We start from the raw sequence: 21,653 nt of genomic DNA on the forward strand, positions 1-21,653 counted from the left end.
TGGGGGTATGGATCAACCTGCCAATTTCTATGTTCAGCAGAAAAGCAATTACAGAAGCCAGACCTTCCACCTTCTGCACCCCATAAAGAATTTTACTTCCAGAGGGATGAAGAATTGGGAACCTTACAAATAGAGAAGAGATATGGAACTTTGCTAGTATGAACTGTACTCTTCTTATCTTACAGTCTTGCTAATCATTATTAAATCACCAATAAAAATAATTTAAAAATTCAGTTTAAATTAATTACAGGAGAGAAAAAAATTTTGTTCCAAAAATGTCACTAAATGTTCAACTTTCCAAACAATATAAAGCTATAAATCATTGCAACTGTAATTGTTCTGACAGCATGGCCAGTAAAAAAAAAAAAAAGAAGAAAGAAAGAAAGAAGAGGTGAATGTTTGCTTCTGTTATGACCTTCACTGAGCATGGGACTAAAAGATGAATGAATAAAACACATTCCTTTCAAGCCAGAGTAAAACACTGGTAATTTGCAATTCAGTGATAAACAGGCTGGGATTACAAAAACTTGCATAGGTTTCTTTAAAGAACAAAGGAGGGGGGGTGGGGCCGTGGCGCGGTGGCGCAATGGGTTAATCGCATGTGGCACAAAGTGCAGGGACCGGCATAAGGATCCCGGTTCCATCCCTCAACTCCCCACTCGCAGGGGAGTCGCTTCACAGGCGGTGAAGCAGGTCTGCAGGTGTCTATCTTTCTCTCCCCCTCCTCTCTTCATTTCTCTCTGTCCTATCCAACAACGAACAACATCAACAATGGCAATAATAATAACCACAACGAGGCTGCAACAAAAGGGGGGAAAAATAGCCTCCAGAAGCGGTGGATTCATGGTGCAGGCACCAAGCCCAGCAATAACCCTGGAGGGAAAAGAAAAAAAAAAAAAGAACAAAGGAGGGGGCGATGTTTTTTTCAACTGAGACTCTTTCAGTTCAAGTTCTGATGCGGGAGAAGGGGCGGATGTGTGTGTTGGGGGTGGGGGGATTCGCAGCAGGGGGTCGGGTAGGGGAGCGTGCTCGTTGCGCAGGTCCAGTTCCTACTTACCAACAGGGGGCGAAGTCACGTTTTATCGCCAGCCAAAACCGGCCTCAGGTGTCCCTCTTCTCCTAGCCTTTCTCTTAGTTTCCGGCGCGGCAATTATTCCTTAGCAACGGGTTGCCTCTGGCAACCAGAGGACGCGGCCAGGCCAGCCAGGTTTTAGTGTTTCTAGTGCCAGCTGTGGTCAGAGGCACAGGCAGAGCCATGTCAGAGATCCTGTGCCAGTGGCTTAACCAGGAGTTGAAGGTGTCCCAGACCGTGAGTAAGTGACAACACGCGGGGGTTGAGCGGGACGGATATCCTGGAGCACAGAGCACTGAAGGAAGGTGGCGGGAGGGAGTGAGCTGGGCAGGGGGATCCCTGCTGGATCCTCAGTGCCAGAGAGTTGGGAGCATTTCCGCACTCATCTCCTTGTTACTCTCCAACTCACGTCCAGAGCACCTCCCAACCCCTGCTTTCTATGGAGGACCCATTAGATCAGTAGCGTTTCTGACCTAATGTGTGGTTCTAAAATGTTTAGGGAGGACTCCCTTGCACCTACGCACAGAGGAACTTTCTGAACTAATGTCTGGCTCTGGCGTCGCGCCTCTCACACCCACAGAAGAAGACCTGTCGAACACGCAGTTTTAAAACTAACTTCTTCACTACTAGATGTCTGCCTCTACAAAAGTTACAAAGTCTCCTCTCTCAGAGTCTGTTCCCTCAGCGTTATAAAACAGCTCCAAGCACACATAGCATAGCTTGACGTTTACAAACTTTAGCCTTGCCTGACACTGTTCACTTTTGCCCAAAGCATACATTTCCTAAGCTGATTTTATGCCTGTTGTGAAGTCACCGCCCAAAGTTTTTGAATCTCACAACCACAGAGGCCAATTAGCTCAACCACTTGCTGTCAGACTTCCATAACTGCCAAGTAATTCCAACACAGCACCTGCACTGCATCTCAGCTTCCTCCTGTTGTTACTTCAGGAATTCGTTTCCCCCCAGCTGATACAGCTTTGCTTAAGGCAGAGAGTTTTCAGTTCACATTATTTCAGTCTGTTTTCCCAGAAGCCTCGAAGCATATATATGGCATATTGCTACTGGAGGGACAGAAGTGCCAACCAAACCCTAGATCATCCACAGAAATGGTAATGTTTCTGTAGTGGTAAAGCATGTATTATCGGCATTAGAACTCTTAACACTGGCACACCTCCAGTTGCATTTTTAAGGCTTAAGCCCCACTCTTTGTCTGCCAAACCACCACCCACACTCTCCCTGGGGATTTAAATAACTTCTTTCCCAGGATTTTTAATGATTCCATTATGTCTCTCTACTAAATTGTTTTGCTGACAGAATAGTGTTTTTTTTTTTTTCCTCTTTTTCACCATAGGAGCCAAAATTTAATATCATGTCATTAAGGCATATCCTTCAGAAAAAAAAGTAGTTAAAGTTTTAATTAACTTCCTTTACTTGTTAAAAACCACACCCTTTGCTCCAGCCCCCGGGACTCTTGCATATTGAAACACTTTGGAGAAGAGTAAATAAAATTAATAAGAAACATACAGTAGTATGCCACAGTAATTTTGGTCTATCTTTGAAATTCTTGTTTTGGGGTGGGGAGAGAGAATCATTTCATTCTGTGATGTTAAGAAGACTAGGATTTTTTTTTTTTTAAGAATTTATTTATCCCTGAGAAAGATAGGAGAAAGAACCAGACATCACCCTGGTACATGTGCTGCCAGGGATGAACTCAGAACCTCATGCTAGAGAGCCTAGTGCTTAATCCACTCTGAGCCACCTCCTGGACCACAAAGACTAGGAACTTTTTTTTTTAATATTTATTTTATTTATTTATTCCCTTTTGTTGCCCTTGTTTTTTTTTATTGTTGTGGTTATTATTGTTGTTGTCATTGTTGGATAGGACAGAGAGAAATGGAGAGAGGAGGGGAAGACAGAGAGGAGGAGAGAAAGATAGATACCTGCAGACCTGCTTCACCGCCTGTGAAGAGACTCCCCTGCAGGTGGGGAGCCGGGGCTCGAACCGGGATCCTTATGCCGGTCCCTGTGCTTTGCACCACCTGCGCTTAACCCGCTGCGCTACAGCCCGACTCCCAAAGACTAGGAACTTTTAAAACAAGAATTTCAATAATGTAATTCTGATTGAGAAAATTCCCAGTGTCTGAGGTATCTGCTCTGCTGAATCACATTTGGAAACTGTGAACACTATTAACACTTGCTATCCCATTCACTGTCAGTATATAATCACACATCACTTATTCCACCTTTTAAGAGGGGTCTAAGCAAGGAGACAGAACTTGAGATAACCAAATTCCATATTGTGAATGGCTTTTCAAACTGTCCTGTGTTTACTAATAAACAAGGTAAGATCTCTCTAATCCTGGAACATTACTATTAGAAACCATTCTAGTCCATAAAATAGAAGGCTTTGATGAGGGGTCTGATGAAGTAGCTCAGTCTAGATAGTGCCCTGCTTTGTTATGCGTATAATACAGGTTTGAGACTGGCCCCCACCATATCAAAGAAAGCTTTGATGCTATGGTCTTTTTCTCTCTCTTCTTCTCTGTCTCTATATAAAATAAATAAATAAACCAACAAACATATGAAATTTAAAAACTATAAATGAAGTGGGCACAATGTTGGGGAAGTTTCTGGTAAAAGCTGTGTTAACACAGGGATTTGGAAGCTAGATTGTTTGAATTAAAATTGTTTATCTACCACTTACTAAGCAGGAAAATTGGGCAAGTCAAAGTAGAAGTAGTAATACTATGTCCAATTGTATCAAGATCAAATGAGATTATAAATGTAAGCATTTAGAATAGCACTTGATATAGTACATGTTAAAGCTCACTTTTTGAAAACTAATATCATGCCAGATGAATATAAAATAACTATTGTGTAAGGATACTATACAACGATATTAATTGCCACATAAATGTTATGGTTGAAAAGTAAAATAATTAGAAAGGATCTTCCTTTCTAACTGGATACTACTTAAAAATTTTGGGAGTCGGGCTGTAGCGCAGCGGGTTAAGCGCAGGTGGTGCAAAGCACAAGGACCAGCATAAGGATCCCGGTTCAAACCCCGGCTCCCCACCTGCAGGTTAGTCTCTTCACGGTGAAGGCGGTGAAGCAGGTCTGCAGGTGTCTATCTTTCTCTCCTCCTCTCTGTCTTCCCCTCTTCTCTCCATTTCTCTCTGTCCTATCCAGCAACAACAACAACAATAATAACTACAACAATAAAACAATAAGGGCAACAAAAGGGAATAAATAAATAAAATAAATATAAAAAAAATTTGGTAGGTATTTCAGTATTCAAGCATGGGTTATTTGGCTACATTTCAAAGGAATGAAGTATTTGCTATAATTTTGACCTAAAGCATAGTTATATAGTTTTGTCAAGAGGAAAAAGAGAGTAGCAGCATATTGTGACTACTAGAATTCCACTTTTGTACCAGTTTCTTTACATGAGCACAAAATTGTGTCAAAATATGTTTATGTATATATTGGCTTGTTGACTTATATATGAATCTAATGTTGTGGTTTGTGAAAGGTCTGGAAGGATATAAACCACTATGTCAGTTTCTAGTCAAAAAGTGGAGATTTCTGTATTTTCCTTCTACATAGGAATTATATGACTTTTTCTTGTTACCCTTTAATTTCATCATTATACTACAAATAAACGATAAAAAGATAAATATTCACATGACAAAATTAGCATAAAAAGAAATTTAAGGGGCTGGGTGGTAGTGTGCCTGGTTAAGCACACACACATTACAGTACTCAAGGACCCAGGTTCAACTCCCTGGTCCCCAGCTGCAGGGGGAAAGCTTCAGGAGTGGTGAAGCAGGAGCTCAGGTGTCTCTCTGTCTCTGTCCCTCTCTCCTCTTGATTTCTGGTCATCTCTATCCAATAAATAAATAAAGTTAATAAAAAAAAAATTTAACCTTTTAGTTGAAACACTCGTATACATCTTAAGAGTAAGTTATTGAGGAATTGTAGAAGAGGTATTTTCTCAAATGAAGCTTATAAGTGAAATAATAGTAATACTTAATGACTATGAAGTTATTCCTTACTGAATACTTAAGCATTTATGGCATGTGCCATTTAGCAGGACTTTCTCATTTAATGTTTTTTTCAACAGGCTGGCTTCATGGGCGGGTAACAGACGACCAGGGACTCATGGTCATGAGCTGTAGGCAGTATCTCTTTATTCATGCAGGACGCAGCACAATCTATACCAAGCTAAGCTAAACTAAAAACTACAAACAATCGTGTCCTTATAAATACACTAGCCCAGTAGGGTGGGAACAGGATGCAATGCAGAGAGGGTGGAGAGAAAAGTGACTGGTGAAAATCAGGGTATGACAAGGAGAAGGGGCGGAGCAGGCAAGAATTATATCACTGAACCACCAATGCCCTGGAGGGAGGGTGGTGCTTGTTAACAGTGGTTATGTAAATAGAATGCAGTGTTAAGCAGTGGGGATTTAAACCAAATGAAACAGAAAAGGTTTTTAGAAGTAGAATTAGAAACATACCAACAGTTACCCCTTTCTTTTTAACTAATGGCCATAGTATCATGATTGTGGGGTGAACAGAAACCTATATCGTACAGGCGTTTTCAAAAGAACTGGCATAAGACATGGAAAACAAAATAGGTGAGCAGCAATAACCAGTGTGATGCCAAGGGGAACGTTTCTTGCCTCAAAGGGCAAGGTCTAGCAGGCGAAAGGGCATTTCTTGCCTCTGGGAGTGCTTCATGCCTCTGGGGGCATCTCTTGCCTCAAAGGGCGTTTCCTACCTCTGTGGGCATAACCTAATAAGGAGCGTGAGTTTTCTGACTCTGGGGACAGAGCCTGCAGGCGAGTAGACATGGTCTATAAAGTCTCAAGGCAATTGGCTGAAGTTAGTCTTTGAGAAACACAGCAGTGTGTACCAGCAAGTCTGATGGAGGTGTCAGTCCAAAGTAGCTGACCACAGAAGAAAATGCCAAGGGATGAAACACTGCATGTCTGTCTCGATGGGGAATGTCGGCCACCAGAATTCTGCTTTTCTGTAGAGAGTGATCTTTGGAGTCTGAATCTGTTTCTTCAGGTCGTGCCAGGTCACATCATTGGTTTCCGGGGGTGTGTTGTAGTCATTCCATCTTGTGGGCAATGTCAGAGAACAGGATCCAAATGGATTTCCAGGAGTTCCATTTGAGTAGATGCTTTTTCAGGTGAAGACTTGAGAGCTGAAATTCACTTACTTGTCAAACAAAACTTGTAGCAGATTAGAAGTTTACTACAATTGATAACTCCATTATAATTGGAAGTCCTTGCTAGTATGATTTTAAGGTTGTTTAAACAGTTTAAACTCAATAAAATGTGGAAAGGTAAACAGAAGAACCAGGTAGAAGCCTCAGGCATGAGAATAATTAACATAATAATTCCACTATCTGCCCTACCCATAAATCATACCGTTTCAGGATTAAACGTTTCAGATTTATGCCAAGATGTAAAAAAGAAATCAAAGGAGGGAAAAAACAATTTTTTGGATTGTTTCTGGATGTCTCTAGAAATCATGGCTGTGTCCCAGCTTTTTTTTTTTTAAGTCAGTGTCAAGCAAAATTTCAGTCATTCAAATCACTCTCTTACGAAACAGATCTCACCATGTAGTATCATGAGTCTCCGGAGGGCGTCCTAGTCCAACAAGCTCTTCAAAATTCCATTTAGGGTGCTTCTGACTATTCTTGCTGTATTGCTTCAGGCACCCATTTTTAAAAGCGTCTTCCCATTGAAGAAAGAATCCAATCAGGAGAGTAGAACTAACCACGTGTCTCCATTTTTGGGGACTGTCAGGGTACTGGAGAACGCTCCTCAAATTAGAGTAGTCCTTCTCCATGGGAAACATGCGAGAAGAAGTCCAGAAAGTCTCAGTGGAAATCCCCATGCATATCCCAAAGTCTACGATCATGGTCATAAAGAAGTAAATTGTGGCCCGGATAAAAATATAGTCCTTTTCCTCAGGAAACATGGGCGAGGGAATCCAGAAAGTCCAAGGAGAAATCTCCGTGCATCTCCCAAACTCTATGATTAGGGTCACAAGAAACCAAAGTTCCAGTCAGGGAAACAAAGTGTGGCCCAGAGCAAAATGTTCCAGAGACAGAGTAACAGTCTCATGATGAAACAGTAGAGGCTTTGGCAAACCTCTTCATAAGTAGAAGAGAAGACTATAGTGCATAGGTAGGCAAAGTCTTCACTTACCTGGGAGTTGCACAGGTCCGGTCCCACGTTGTAGGCGCTATTATGTTGTTTTCGACGGGCTGGCTTCACAGGCGGGTAACAGACGACCCAGGACTCATGGCTGGGTTGTACGCAGTATCTCTTTATTCATGCAGGACGCAGTGCAATCTATACCAAGCTAAGCTAAACTAAAAACTACAAACAATCTTGTCCTTATAAATATATTAGCCCAGTAGGGTGGGAACAGGATGCAACGCAGAGAGGGTGGAGAGAAAAGTGACTGGTGAAAATCAGGGTATGACAAGGAAAGGGGGCAGAGCAGGCAAGAATTATATCACTGAACCACCAATGCCCTGGAGGGAGGGTGGTGCTTGTTAACAGTGGTTATGTAAATAGAATGCAGTGTTAAGCAGAGGGGATTTAAACCAAATGAAACAGAAAAGGTTTTTAGAAGTAGAATTAGAAACATACCAACAATTTAAACCTTGAACAAACCCATAATAGATATTGTCCCAGTTGTACAGATGAGCAGTTTAGTAGTTTGTTCAGAAATATACTTCTAAAAGGTCCTAGAACTAAAATTTTATATTGGGTAGTTGATTTATACTCTAAAGTACATATTATATATCAGAGTTTATACTGAGGGAACAAATTACAAAATAACTTGTCAGCTCTTCCAGATATATTTATTTAAGCTCCTTTATTAGGATTATTGTTCAATTGGAAATCACATAAGTAAATTTAACTATCCAGGCATGATGTAACTTCTTATTGGCATGATCTAATTCCTATGGTTAAGTGGCAAACATAAATTTAACAGTGTTTTTTTTTAGAAGTAGTTCAGTACTGCAGTTAGGAGCTGGTGCCTGACTTCAGGCATGAGGTCCTGGATTATATTTCTAGCATTGCATGTGCCACAGTGATCCTCTTGCTCTTTCCCTATGTCTCTCTCTCTTTTCCTTACTACCTCCCATTGATAAATGAATAAATAATTATACCTTATCAAAAAAAAAAGAAGTGGTTCAGTCTACATGTTACATACTAAGAAAAGGAAAACAGAACAAGAATACTAAGTGACTGCATCAGCTGCCTCAAAAAGACTGAATAGTGATCATTGGCAAGGAAGTTAAAAGCTGAATTGATTTTTGGATTGTTCTGAATGGCAGAAGTCAATTTGCCAGAAACATATTACATTGAATTTAGTATTTCCTCTGGTACCCTGAATATCAGCAGTAAAGAAAATGAATTCCTATAATCCACCATTCTTCATTGTAATCAGCACCCACCCACACATATAAACATACATATAATGTGGTTCCTGAGTATCTCCAGACACTTAGTTAGATTCATATCCATGTTACCAAAACTAAGAACTGACAGTGAGCTAAATTCAACTAGATCAGTTCTCCTGGAAGATGATACTTACATATACTTGTTAATGAAATGTCTTAGAATACAAACAGTGCATAGAAAACATGATTATGAGAGTCAGGCGGTAGTGCAGCGGGTTAAGCACAGGTGGTGCAAAGCGCAAGGACCAGTGTTAAGGATCCCAGTTCGATCCCTGGCTCCCCACCTGCAGGGGAGTCGCTTCACAGGCGGTGAAGCAGGTCTGCAGGTGTCTATCTGTCTCTACCCCTCTCTGTCTTCCCCTCCTTTCTCCATTTCTCTCTGTCCTATCCAACAACAATGACAACAATAATAATAACTGCAACAATAAAAACAACAAGGACAACAAAAGGGAATAAATAAATGTAAAAAAAAAAAGAAAGAAAGAAAACATGATTATGCAAGAGTTTAAGCATGAACTTCCATGGTCCTAGGTTCAATCCACCTCTGTAAACAAGAGCTAAATAGTAATATGGTCTTTCTCTATCTGTATCTTCCTTACTCTCTATCTTGCTCATTAAAACAAAATATTAAACACACACACACACATACACACACACACACAAAGTTACTCAAATTTCACACCTGAAATTTAAGTAGTGGCTTTTATAATGAAAAACTAAACAAACAGAATAATATTAGTGAAAGTTTGCTATAAGTTCATTTAAGAACTATTTTATTTTCAAATTGAGCATACTTTCTTTTATTTTATTATTTTAGCAAATATCATATAAATTAATCATAAGAAGTAATGAACACCAGAATTTCATCTCTGAATTTTCTTTAGAAATTCAAACTTTGTTTGCTGTACATATCAGATAGTAAATGTTCCTTGGGTCATATTTGAAAATTAGATTGGCTTATACATTTTGCTTATTTCAGTTGTCTTACAAATGGTAAAAGATATGCAATAATGGAGAAACTAGACTTGAGAAAAATTAAGTATTTCTACAACTTGATTTGTTGTAATTAGAGAAAAAATAATCTCTAGGTTCCAATTTTGAACCCGGAGAAGAATAGTTGCTATGTATTTTGTAAGAAAGAATGGAATGTAAGGTAGAAGACATTTATCTTAATACCTAATATCTTTACTAGATCTAGAGTTTCCATAAATATTATTTCATGATTTTCTTATTGCCTCTCACTTTAGAATAATGCCTACTTTAGTTCCTGTCACATAACTGACAGTAAATAATTGCTTATTATGTGAAAGTATATGTGAGGCCAAAGTGTTATTTTAGATTAGGCCTTATGGATTTGTTCATCTTGAGGTCTTCCTGGGCACTTCATGATTTCAGAAACTCTATTATATATCTTTAAGAAAGTTCTTTGTACTTGTTTTATATTTAACTGAAGTTGCATTCTGTTCATTGTATAAGTCCAGATACCTGTTTATCATGAGGAAAAAGGTGATACTAACAATTACATATAATATATCATCTAAGTGTGGTGATATATGCAGAAGACCAAAGTTATAGATCATCTTGTTTATTGACAATCATAAGTTAGATATTACCAAAGGAACCCTCAAATAAAGCTAATATTGTAGATGTTTTACATTTCTGCTCTAGGAGTAATATCCATTTAGTTATTGGTAAGAGATTAGATTAGGTAATATCAGAACATGTTATGGTAGATTAGTGAAGTTAAATCCCACCCTCCAAGCTCAATGCTTGTGGAAACCATATTGTTCAAAATAATTGTTACTACTACTTATGGAAACCTCTGAAATTATTTTATATATTTTTTTTCATTACAGCATGTCTTCCTGGATCCTCTCTCTTCACTTTCCCTCTCCTCCTTTTTCCTTCCCCTTTGCCACCAGTTTTTTGTGTCTCTCTGTACGTGCACAGTTCCATCACTTCCTGCAGATATTTTCCCTGTTTTCATTATTTTTGATTGAGGGTGAAACAGAGAAAGAGAGAGTGAGAGAAACCTGCAACACTGCTCATGAAGCTTCATCTCTGCAGGTGGAGACTGGGAGCTTGAATTCTTTTTTCTGAATGATGCTATTTAATTAAAAAATGATAGATAACATAATAGATAAAAAAATGACATAAATTATTGTGACTTTTAAGTGATATTCAATGTCCTTTGGTAATAGTGATTTTTAAATAAATTAATTTCTAGAGGTAGATACTTTTATCTTTTTATATTAAAATTTAGTATCTTTTGTTTCAGAGAATGATATTATCAATGATTTGTCTCTAATTTTAGAATAATACTGTATTAGGATCCTTGTGTACAGTGACTATACCTTTGCTGTTTAGGTCTTCTGTCTAGACTTTTTTTTTATGAGTTAAAGAACATATAGCTTATTGTGTATTTATTTATATGTAATGTTTTTGTAATGTATTGTGATCTTTTTTCTTTGTGGGTTTTTTTTTTTTTTTTTTTTTGTCTCCAGGGTAATCTCTGGGGCTCAGTGCCTATAGTACTAATCCACTGCTCCTGGAGGCTATTTTTTTTTTTCCTTTTTGTTGCCCTTGTTGTTTATCATTGTTGTTGCTGTAAATTATTGTTGTTGTCATTGCTGTCATTGTTGTTGGATAGGACAGAGAGAAATGGAGAGAGGAGGGGAAGACAAGGGGAAAGAAAGATAGACACCGGAAGACCTGCTTCACCACCAGTGAAGCGACTCCCCTATAGGTGCGGAGCCTGGAGCTAGAACTGGGATCCTTAAGTCAGTACTTGTGCTTTGCACCATGTGTGCTTAACCCGCTGCTGCACTACCATCTGACCCTCTATGGTGATCTTTTATTAGTCCAAGGCCACATCATATTACATCTATCATATTATATGATCATATGCTTTTAGATTGGAAAAAGAATCTGAGACATTTAATTCTTTGGTGTATAAGGAAATTAAATAAAATATTTTTACAGATTATTTTTTCTTTAGGATATGCAGGAAGATTGTGGTAGGTAAGTAAACAGTGGACTCTAGCTGCTAACTCAAAATTTATCTCTTTTTTATCTGGATATTTGTTGTGTAACATAATTGGCTGGAGATGGTGTCAGCCTGATGGAACTTTCTTTTTATTTATTTATTTATTTATTATTAGACAGAGACAGAAATTGAGAGGAGTGGGGAAGATAGAGTGGGAGAGAGACAGAGAGACACCTGCAGTCCTGCTTCACCATTTGTGAAGCTTTCCTCCTCACAGGCGGGGAACAGGGGCTTGAACCTGGGACCTTATGCACTGTAATTTAACTTATGCCACCTCCTGGCCCAGAACTTTCAAGTACCTGGAAGTCCAGCCGTAATGGTTGTGACTGGATCCTGGGGAGGAGGTGGTGCCGGGAAGCCACTGGCATGGGACTTGGGATTCAGGTTTCAGGATAGGATGATGGCACCAAAGATGGCTCTATTCCTGGGAACTGGATGTCACAAGTAAATTTTAACCTTACTAGTTACCTTTCTCATGACCTGGCTGACTATTACCCCTGATTTCTTGGCGCTTTCTGTGGGATGCAGTGAGTCCCCCAGCTAAGGCTTCCCAGGACCCTCTAGATTTGCTGCTGACTGCAACAATGAAACTAGGGATGAACTCCTGATAACTGACTCACATACTTTCTGGACTAGTATGTTCTCAGTTCCAGCTGATAAATGCTTATTTTAAAGTACCTAGATAATTTGCCTTTTAATTATTTAAACCCATTCCCAGCATCCTGCAGTGAATCTTTTACGTGCCATAGCCAAAGCCCCTTTTAATGTTAAAGTTATAATCCTTTACGTGCCAAACAGCAGCAGAAAGTCTTTTAAGTTCTAGTTTCAACAGATATTATCGAAGTACATATTTTATTTTATAATAGCTTTCATTTATTTTTAAACTTTTTTATTTATAAAAAGGAGACACCAATAAGACCATAGGGTATGAAGGGTATAATTCCGCACAGTTCCACCACCAGAACTCCGTATCCCATCCCCTGCCTTGATAGCTTTCTTATTCTAACTCCCATAGGGTTAAAGAATAGAAAAGTATCAGGGGAGGGGATGGGATATGGAGTTCTGGTGGTGAGAATTGTGTGGAGTTGTATCCCTCTTATCCTATGGTTTTTGTTAGTATTTCCTTTTTATAAACAGCAGTTTAAAAAAAATGAACACAAAAGAACAATAACCTAAAGTTCATCCTTTTCCTCTGTCTTGAAAAGGATGGTAATGTTTGCTCAATATTGTAGCATCCTCTTTCTTATCTTTATCAGGATTATATGGGATTCATTTTTTAAAATTTTTATTTATAAAATGGAAACACTGACAAGATCATAAAATAAGAGGGGTACAATTCCACATAATTCCACCACCAGAACTTCATTCCCCATCCCCTGCCTTGATAACTTTCCTATTCTTTAAGCCTTTGGGAGTATGGACTCAAGGTCATTGTGGGATGCAGAAGGTGAAAGGTCTGTCTTCTGTAATTGCTTCCCTGCTGAACATGGGCATCGACAGGTCAATCCATACTCCCAGCCTGTCTCTCTTTTTCCCTAGTGTGGCAAAGTTCTGGGGAAGCAGGGCTCCAGGACACATGGTGGGATCGTCTGCCCAGGGAAGTCTGGTTGTCATCATGATAGCATCTGCACCTGGTAGCTGAAAAAAGAGTTAACATATAAAGCCCTTATTCAGCTTTTGGGCCCCAGATCAGATCAAATTGATGGGCTTTATAGTCAACAATATTTATACAACTTTCCCTTATTTGGGAGCTACCTGATCCAGCTTTCTGGCCATTTTTACAGCTATGACATCATCTCCCTAGACAATAATTTGTATCCACCTGCATATCAGATGACATGGAAAACAAAAACAAAACTAATATAGTCATGGGCTCTTTGGAATATAACTAAAATAGGCCTACTAGCTATCTACAAAATGGAGGACCCAACAACTCTTCATCTGTACTATTCCAGCCTTTAGGTTCATGATTAGTCAACAATTTGTTTGGCTTTATATGTTAACTCTCATTTCAGACACTAGGTTCCAGATGCTACTAGCATGAGGCCAACCAGACTTCCCTGGACAGACAACCCCACCAATGTGTCCTGGAGCCCCATTTCTCCCAGAGCCCCACCCCACTAGGGAAAGAGAGAGAGAGGCTGGGAGTATATGGATCAACCTGTCAACGCCCATGTTCAGCGGGGAAGCAGTTACAGAAGCCAAACCTTCCACCTTCTGCATTCCACAATGACCTTGGGTCCATACTCCCAGAGGGATAAAAAATAGGAAAGCTATAAGTGGAGGGGATTGGATACAGAATTTTGATGGTAGGAATTGTGTGGAGTTGTACCACTCTTATCCTATGGTTTTGTCAGTGTTTCCTTTTTATAAAAAAAAAAAATAAAAAAAAAAGAATCTCCCTCCCCTGACCTTGGGAGTAACTTCACCCCCCCCCCCCAATCTCTGGACCCTCGAACCTTGCCTTAGAGTGCCAGAATAAAGCCCTTTTTGATAGTAAAAAGAAAAAAAAAGGGGGGCCCAGGTAGTGGCGCCCCTGCTTAAGTGCATGGGTCGCTCTGCACAAGGACCCAGGTTCAAGTCCCTGGTCCCCACCTGCAGGGGAAAAGTTTCCCAAGTGATGAAGCAGGGCTGCAAGTGTCTGTCTCTCTCTCTCTCGCCCTCTCCTTCTCTCTCTCTCCCTTGCTACCTCCCCTTGTCAATTTCACTCTTATCAAGTAAAATAAATTAAAGTTTAAAAATTTAAAAAAATAGAAAAAGAAAAAAAGAAAATCTCTTGAAGATTGTAAGATAATTTAAGAAAGGGTAAATTTGTCCTAGGAAACTTAAATCTATTGTATCTGCTGGTTTTTGTGTAACTTCTGGAAATACTAAATAAATAATGTCTCCTTTATTTTGTAAAATAAACACAAATGAACCAAGCTAAGTAATATTTTAAATAAATTATCTCCTATTTAACATAGTTCTTTTTTAATATTTATTTAATTTATTTATTCCCTTGGGGAAGACAGAGAGGAGGAGAGAAAGATAGACACCTGCAGACCTGCTTCACCGCCTGTGAAGGGACTCCCCTGCAGGTGGGGAGCCGGGGTTTGAACCGGGATCCTTATGCCGGTCCTTGTGCTTTGCGCCACCTGCGCCACCTGCGCTTAACCCGCTGCGCTACAGCCCGACTCCCCAACATAGTTCTTCTGAAGCACTTATTATGTTTACTATGTGTCAGGTTTGGTGCTAAGCAATTTTCATACACTCTCTTTAGTCTTTAAGATAATTCTCCAAATGTCTATGTTGATAGTTATAAAATGATATTTTTAGAGATAATTTCATGTCATTTTGAGTTTAAGTTAAATTGTGTAGTTTTGTGATTGGGGAAGTGACTCAGCATGCAGGGCTTGCATGCATGGGTCCCGAGGTTTGACCCCTAATTTGATATGTTGGGCCAGCCCTCTGGCCTAACTCTCGCTCATAGTATGAATAAATATTTTAGAAATATAAAACTTTATTCTATATATACATAGTGCAAATAAGCTATTTATGCAGCATTAAAATTATTTGTAATCTCTTTGTTTTAAAATGCAGCTCCCAAATCATTTGCAAAGGCATTTTCAAATGGCTACCTGATTGGAGAAGTTCTACACAAGTTTGATCTTCAGGATGATTTTTCTGAATTTTCAGAAAGCAGGTTGGTGAGATAATTTTCTTTACTTTTAAAAAGGTCAGTTCCTTTGACATTTAGCATAACCTTCAGACTTAACAAAAAGAAATTATCAGTCACAATAAAATTCCTTCCATACCTAAACCAGCTAAAGTAAGCACCAGGATGAAAATTGTTACTTCCTTACATTTACAGGTTTCATTGAGTCTTGAGTCCAAAGGGGAGAAAGTTATGAGGGTGCAGAAACATCTCATCCCTAGATGGGACCCATTTATCTTTTGTGTTCTTTCAATTTTAGAGCATTACTTTGAGTTTGTAAATTGTTTCTGATTTATTTTCAGAGAATAAATGATAAAGTATATTTTGCTCAGTTGATTAGTATTTCCTTTTTTGTTGTAAGAACATATATAATAGAACTTAACTAACACTAAATAGTTTATAGTTATTTTTATTTTATCAGCTACAGTAGAATATAGGTCACATACCATAACTGAACCTTTCAGTTCTTTAAGGTATATTTAAGTATTTAATATATTCATAGTCACCACTAGTATTACCACCTGGTCCCTTGTGTCCATCAGTTTATTTTCTGTTTCTATGGGTTTGTATCTTCTGCATATTTCTTATCAGTGTAGCCATATAACTTGTAGTATTTTGTGAATGGCATCTTCCACTTAGATTAACATTTTCAGCATTCATCTATAGTGTAATATATATAACTACCTCGTCTTTCCTACTTATTTGCCTGATATTTCAATTGGACATACAGCATGCTGTCTATCAATTCATCAGGTCCTTCACATAAATTGTTTTCATTTCTCAGTTATTGACTATTATGAATAATGCTGCTATAAACATGGTTTTACATAAGAATGTTTGTATTCCTTTAAAAGTATATTCCAGAATAGATTGCTGTGTTTTATGGCCTATATGTACAGTTCTAGCACTATTGATAGTCACGCTTGCAGTGCTTAGTGAAAGCCTTCCACATAATTTTGATTTGTATTTTTCCAGTGGCCAGTGATGCTGAACATCTTTTCATGTGTCTAAATCTTTTGTATGATTTTATTGGTGAATTAGTGTTCACATAATTTACCTATTTTCTCCAAACTTTTTTAAAGGTAGTTTTAAATTTATATCAAGATTGTAGGAGGATATAGAGATACCCCATTAACTCTCTGACCATATATATTCATAGCCTACTTTATTACCAACACTTTCTACCTCCTAGAGTGGAGCCTTTGTTATAACTGATGAACTTATCAATGTATTGCTACCATTTAAAGTAGATTTTATACCTAGATTCACTTGTGGTGTTATATCTATATATCTATATATCTATATCTATATCTATATCTATATCTATATCTATATATATATTCTATAGATTTAGATATCTGTACAAATTACATGTATCATCCATTACAGTATCATATATAGTATTTTCACTGTCCTATATATCCTTTGTATTTTACCTTTTCATTCCTAAAATTTGTCAAATAATTCTCATTTGGATAGAAAATAAGGGAATGTCTGAAAAAAAGATGATTTGAGTGGGGATCTGGCGGTAGCTCATTGGGTTAAGCACACATGATGCCAAGCACAAGGACCGGTGTAAGGATCCCTGTTCGAGCCGCCAGCTCCCCACCTGCAAGGTGATCGCTTCACAAGCAGTGAAGCAGGTCTGCAGGTATCTTATCTTTCTCCTCCCTCTCTGTCTTCCCTTTCTCCATTTCTCTCTGTCCTATCCAACAACGACGACATCAGTAACAATAATATCTACCACAACAATAAAACAACAAGGACAACAAAAGGGGAAAAAAAGTAAATTAAATTTAAAAAATGATTTGAATTAGGAAGTCTGTTGGCAAGCTTCAATTAAAGTAAGAAAGGGTCTGGTTTTATACAGTACAATGAGGATGACCTAGTGGTATGTATAGATTTAGAAATATTCCAGGAAAGCCATGCATATTTATGAAGAGATGGGATATGCATGTGCAGTAGAGGAACATGTAGTGATCTTATAGCACATGTGCATAAAATGGTACAAAACATCACCTGGGGTGTGTACCATATTTTTTGGAGGGCCCTCCTTTTTTTTTTTTTTTTATAGAGATTAGAGACAAAGAAGGGGTAAAGAGGCAGAGAAGAGAGACATCCATAGAACTGTTCCACTGCTCTTGAAGCATGCCCCTTGAAGGTGAGGACTGGTGGCTTGAACCAGGTCTTTGTCTGTGATGATTTGTTACCCTGCTAGGTGAGCCATTACCTGACACTGTGACAAAGGGGGTTTTATCTAACATTTTCGTTTTTTTTATTCTAAAATGTATATAGTATACTAGGTATTTTTTGCTTATAACATTAAGTTATTTTCCTTTATATATTCTAAGGATTTATATATTCTAAGGATAATGTACCTGGCTCTGAAACAGTTCTCGTTTACAAAAACTTTTATTTGACCTTAAAGGATGAACACTGAGCAGATTTTTTAATAGGAAGAAAAGTAAAGGAACATGGACATGCCCAGGAAAGTAGCTTTCACTAACCTGTAAGATGTTTTCCATTGCATGTAGGCAAAGGGAGAGGGGTAGTTCCCTGGGCAAATAAAAAAATTTAAGCATAGAGGGAACAGACTTTTCCCAGAATGCATTCCTTATTTTCCCCAGAGATTATTATTTACATCATATGCTCTATCTCCAGAGTAAAGATATCCCAGTGGTTTCTCTGTATTCAAAACAACTATTCATTGTCCTGTTAATACTTGTTGAGCATCTACAACAAAAATGAACTTCTACTAATTTACTTCTCAGATCTGCCCCTCACATTTTGATTGGTTGAAAATTTGAAATTTACATTTGAAATGACCAAAAAGAAATTCCTTGTTCCTGGGGACTTTGAACAGTCCATAAAAGTCATTTGGAGGTCTCATGTGAGTGACTGAACCACAACAGAAACAACCTTATGTTGTATTCCACAGACATTGTGGAATAAACAAGAAGAAGGGAAGCTGTTGTGGTATTCGAAAAGAAGTAGTGTTTCCTTTCGGAATGCCCATTTGTGAAGCTTCTTAAGTCTGTAGCTCAAGGGTATAACTCAGGCAAAGTTCTGACAAGTGGCTCTTGGTTCATATCTTTTTTTTTCCCCTCCAGGGTTATTGCTGGTCTCGGTGCTTGCACCATGAATCCAATGCTCCTGGAGGCCATTATTTCCCACTTTTTGTTGCCCTTGTTGTTGTAGACTCATTGTTGTTATTATTATTGCCATTGTTGATATTGTTTGTTGTTGGATAGGACAGAGAGAAATGGAGAAAAGAGGGGAAGACAGAGAGGGAGAGAAAGATAGACACCTGCAGACCTGCTTGACCACCAGTGAAACGACTCCCCTGTAGGTAGGGAACCGGGGGCTCAAACCTGGATCCTTACAGCGGTCCCTGCACTTTGTGCCACTTGCGCTTAATCCACTGCACCACCGCCTGACGCCCGGTTCATATCTTTCTTTTTTTTTAAATTTTTTATTTAAGAAAGGATTAATGAACAAAAACATAAGGTAGGAGGGGTACAACTCCACACAATTCCCACCACCCAATCTCCATGACCCACCCCCTCCCATGATAGCTTTCCCATTCTCTAGCCCTCTGGACCCAGGGTCACTGAGGGTTGCAGAAGGTAGAAGGTCTGGCTTCTGTAATTGCTTCCCCGCTGAAATGGGCGTTGACTGGTCGGTCCATACTCCCAGTCTGCCTCTCTCTTTCCCTAGTAAGGTGTGTCTCTGGGAAGCAGAGCTCCAGGACATATTGGTGGGGTCTTCAATCCAGGGAAGCCTGGCCAGCATCCTGGTGGCATCTGGAACCTGGTGATTGAAAAGAGAGTTAACATACGAAGCCAAACAATTTGTTGAGCAATCATGGATCCCAAGCTTGGAATAGTGGAGAGAAAGTGTTAGGGAGGTATTCACTGCAAACTCTAGTGTACTTCTGCTTTCAGGTATATATTTTGCAGTAGTTTATGGATACGTGTGCACATAAGCTCTCTCACAGAAACTGGTGTATATCTAGGTTATGGGACTTTGTTAGAAAGTGAACTACCTGAGATGAAATTAGAGTGTACTATAAAAGGAAAGGTCTCACCCGAGTAATGAAGCTGAAGGGTTGTCATTCCACACGTGAAGTCTCTGGACACAGTCTGAGGTGAAGCATGTTGAGGTGGCAATCGTTGCATTGGTTAGGCTGTGATAGGCGGATGCAATATTATTTGATATGGATTGGGAGATGCATACGGGAAAGTGGGCCCTATCCAAGGGTTCCAGGACTGGGGGAAGTAGGGGCTCTATAGTGGAGATGTGAGGTTCCTGCTGTCTTAGGGTTCAAAAAGACAATGGATAGTTAATGTTATCATCACATTATTTGGTAATTGGGTTAACTTTGAAAAGTCCTTTTGTTATGGTTTGCTGTACAGTATCCAGTATCTTGTATATAGCTGTGCTATTATTGTATGCTTCTAATCTACTTGGTCTAGGCTTTTGAGAGAGTCCGCATATCAAATACACAGCCTATATATTAAAAGGATTCAGTTTGTGTTTTGAGAAACTTTGAGACATACAATTGATTGTCCCCCTCTCATATTAATTAACTACTGATTTATATGTCTACATTTTTCTAGGAGTGTACATAAACAGCATTCCCACCACCAAAGGACTGTGACCCATCCCTCCCACCCACTAGCACCCCCACTAGCCCAGGAAGCTGCATGTCTACCCCTCACCACTGGGTTTTTACTTTGGTGCCCTACTTACAATTTGATCAGGTCCTGCTTTTAGTTTCCCTTTCAGATCTTCTTCCTCAACTTCTGTTGATGAGTGGGATCATCCCATACTCATCTTTATCTTTCTGACTTAGTTCACTTAACATAATTCCTTCTAGCTCTGTCCAAGATGGGTCAGAGAAGGTGGGTTCATTGTTTTTGATAGCTGCGTAGTATTCTATTGTGTATATATACCACAGCTTTCTCAGCCACTCATCTGTTGTTGAGCACCTGGGTTGCTTCCAGGTTTTAGCTATTATGAATTGTGCTGCTATGAACATAGGAGTACACACCTCTTTTTGGTTGGGTGTTATGGAGTCCTTGGGGTATAACCCCAGGAGAGGAATTACTGGGTCATATGGAAGGTCCATGTCTAGCCTTCTGAGAGTTTTCCAGACTACTCTCCACAGAGGCTGTACCAATTTACATTCCCACCAGCAATGTAAAATGGTTCCTCTGTCCCCACAACCTCTCCAGCATTTGTTGCTGCTGTCCTTTTTTATGTATGCCATTCTTACAGGAGTGAGGTGGTATCTTAGTGTTGTCTTAATTTGCATTTCTCTGACAATCAGTGACCTAGAGCAGTTTTTCATATGTTTGTTAGCCTTTTGGATATCCTCTGAGGTGAATGTTTTGTTCATATCCTCTGCCCATTTTTGGATGGGGTCATTTGCTTTTTTGGTGCTAAGTATGCTGAGCTCTTTATATATTTTGGTGATTATTTTCTTGTCTGATGTATGGCATGTGAAGATCTTCTCCCATTCTGTGAGGGGTCTCTCTGTTTGTTTAATAGTTTCTTTGGATGTGCAGAAGCTTTTCAATTTGATGTAGTCCCATTGGTTTGTTTCTGCTTTAGTCTTCCTTACAATTGGGTTTGATTCATCAAAGATATCCTTGAGGTGTATGTGGAAAAGTGTTTTACCAATGTTTTCCTCTAAGTATTTGATTGTTTCTGGTCTGACATCTAGGTCTTTGATCCATTTGGAGTTGATTTTTGTTTCTGGTGAGATAAAGTGGTTCAATTTCATTCTTCTGCATGTTTCAACCCAGTTTTCCCGGCAACATTTATTAAAGAGAGCCTCCTTTTTCCATTTAATCCTTTGGGCCCCCTTATCAAAGATTAGATGTCCATAGGTGTTGGGATTTACTTCTGGGCTTTCAAATCTGTTCCACTGGTCTGTGTGCCTATTTTTTTTCCAGTACCATGCTGGTTTGATGATGATGGCTTTATAATATAGTTTAAGGTCTGGGAGTGTGATGCCTCCATTTCTGTTTCTTTTCCTCAAGATGGTTTTGGCAATTCTAGGTGTTTTTAGGTTTCAGATAAATGATTGTAGTGTTTGTTCTATTCTCTTAACGAAGCTTGGTGGAACTTTGATGGGTATTGCATTAAATTTGTATCTGGCTCTGGGGAGAATATTCATTTTGATGATATTTATTCTTCCAATCCATGAGCATGGGATATCTTTCCATTTCTTGGTATCAGTTTCTATTTCCTTGAGTAGCGACTCATAGTTTTCAGCATTCAAGTCTTTCACTTCTTTGGTCAACTTTATTCCTAGGTATTTGATTGATTTTGCTGAAAC

At 39.0% G+C, this 21,653-nt stretch overlaps 1 protein-coding gene across 1 annotated transcript in view; it reads left to right on the plus strand.

Moving 5' to 3' along the window:
- The first annotated feature begins 1,071 nt into the window (after nt 1–1,071).
- SPEF2 (sperm flagellar 2) overlaps nt 1,072–21,653 on the plus strand; it is a 305,327-nt gene continuing 284,745 nt past the window's right edge. The window contains exons 1-2 of the mRNA XM_060191863.1: nt 1,072–1,313; nt 15,193–15,295. Of these exons, the coding sequence (XP_060047846.1) occupies nt 1,256–1,313; nt 15,193–15,295 (161 nt within the window). The 5' untranslated portion in view covers nt 1,072–1,255. The remainder of the gene's footprint in view (nt 1,314–15,192; nt 15,296–21,653) is intronic.

The sequence above is a fragment of the Erinaceus europaeus genome, chromosome 5 (assembly GCF_950295315.1).
Source record: "Erinaceus europaeus chromosome 5, mEriEur2.1, whole genome shotgun sequence".
NCBI classification, from domain to species: domain Eukaryota; kingdom Metazoa; phylum Chordata; class Mammalia; order Eulipotyphla; family Erinaceidae; genus Erinaceus; species Erinaceus europaeus.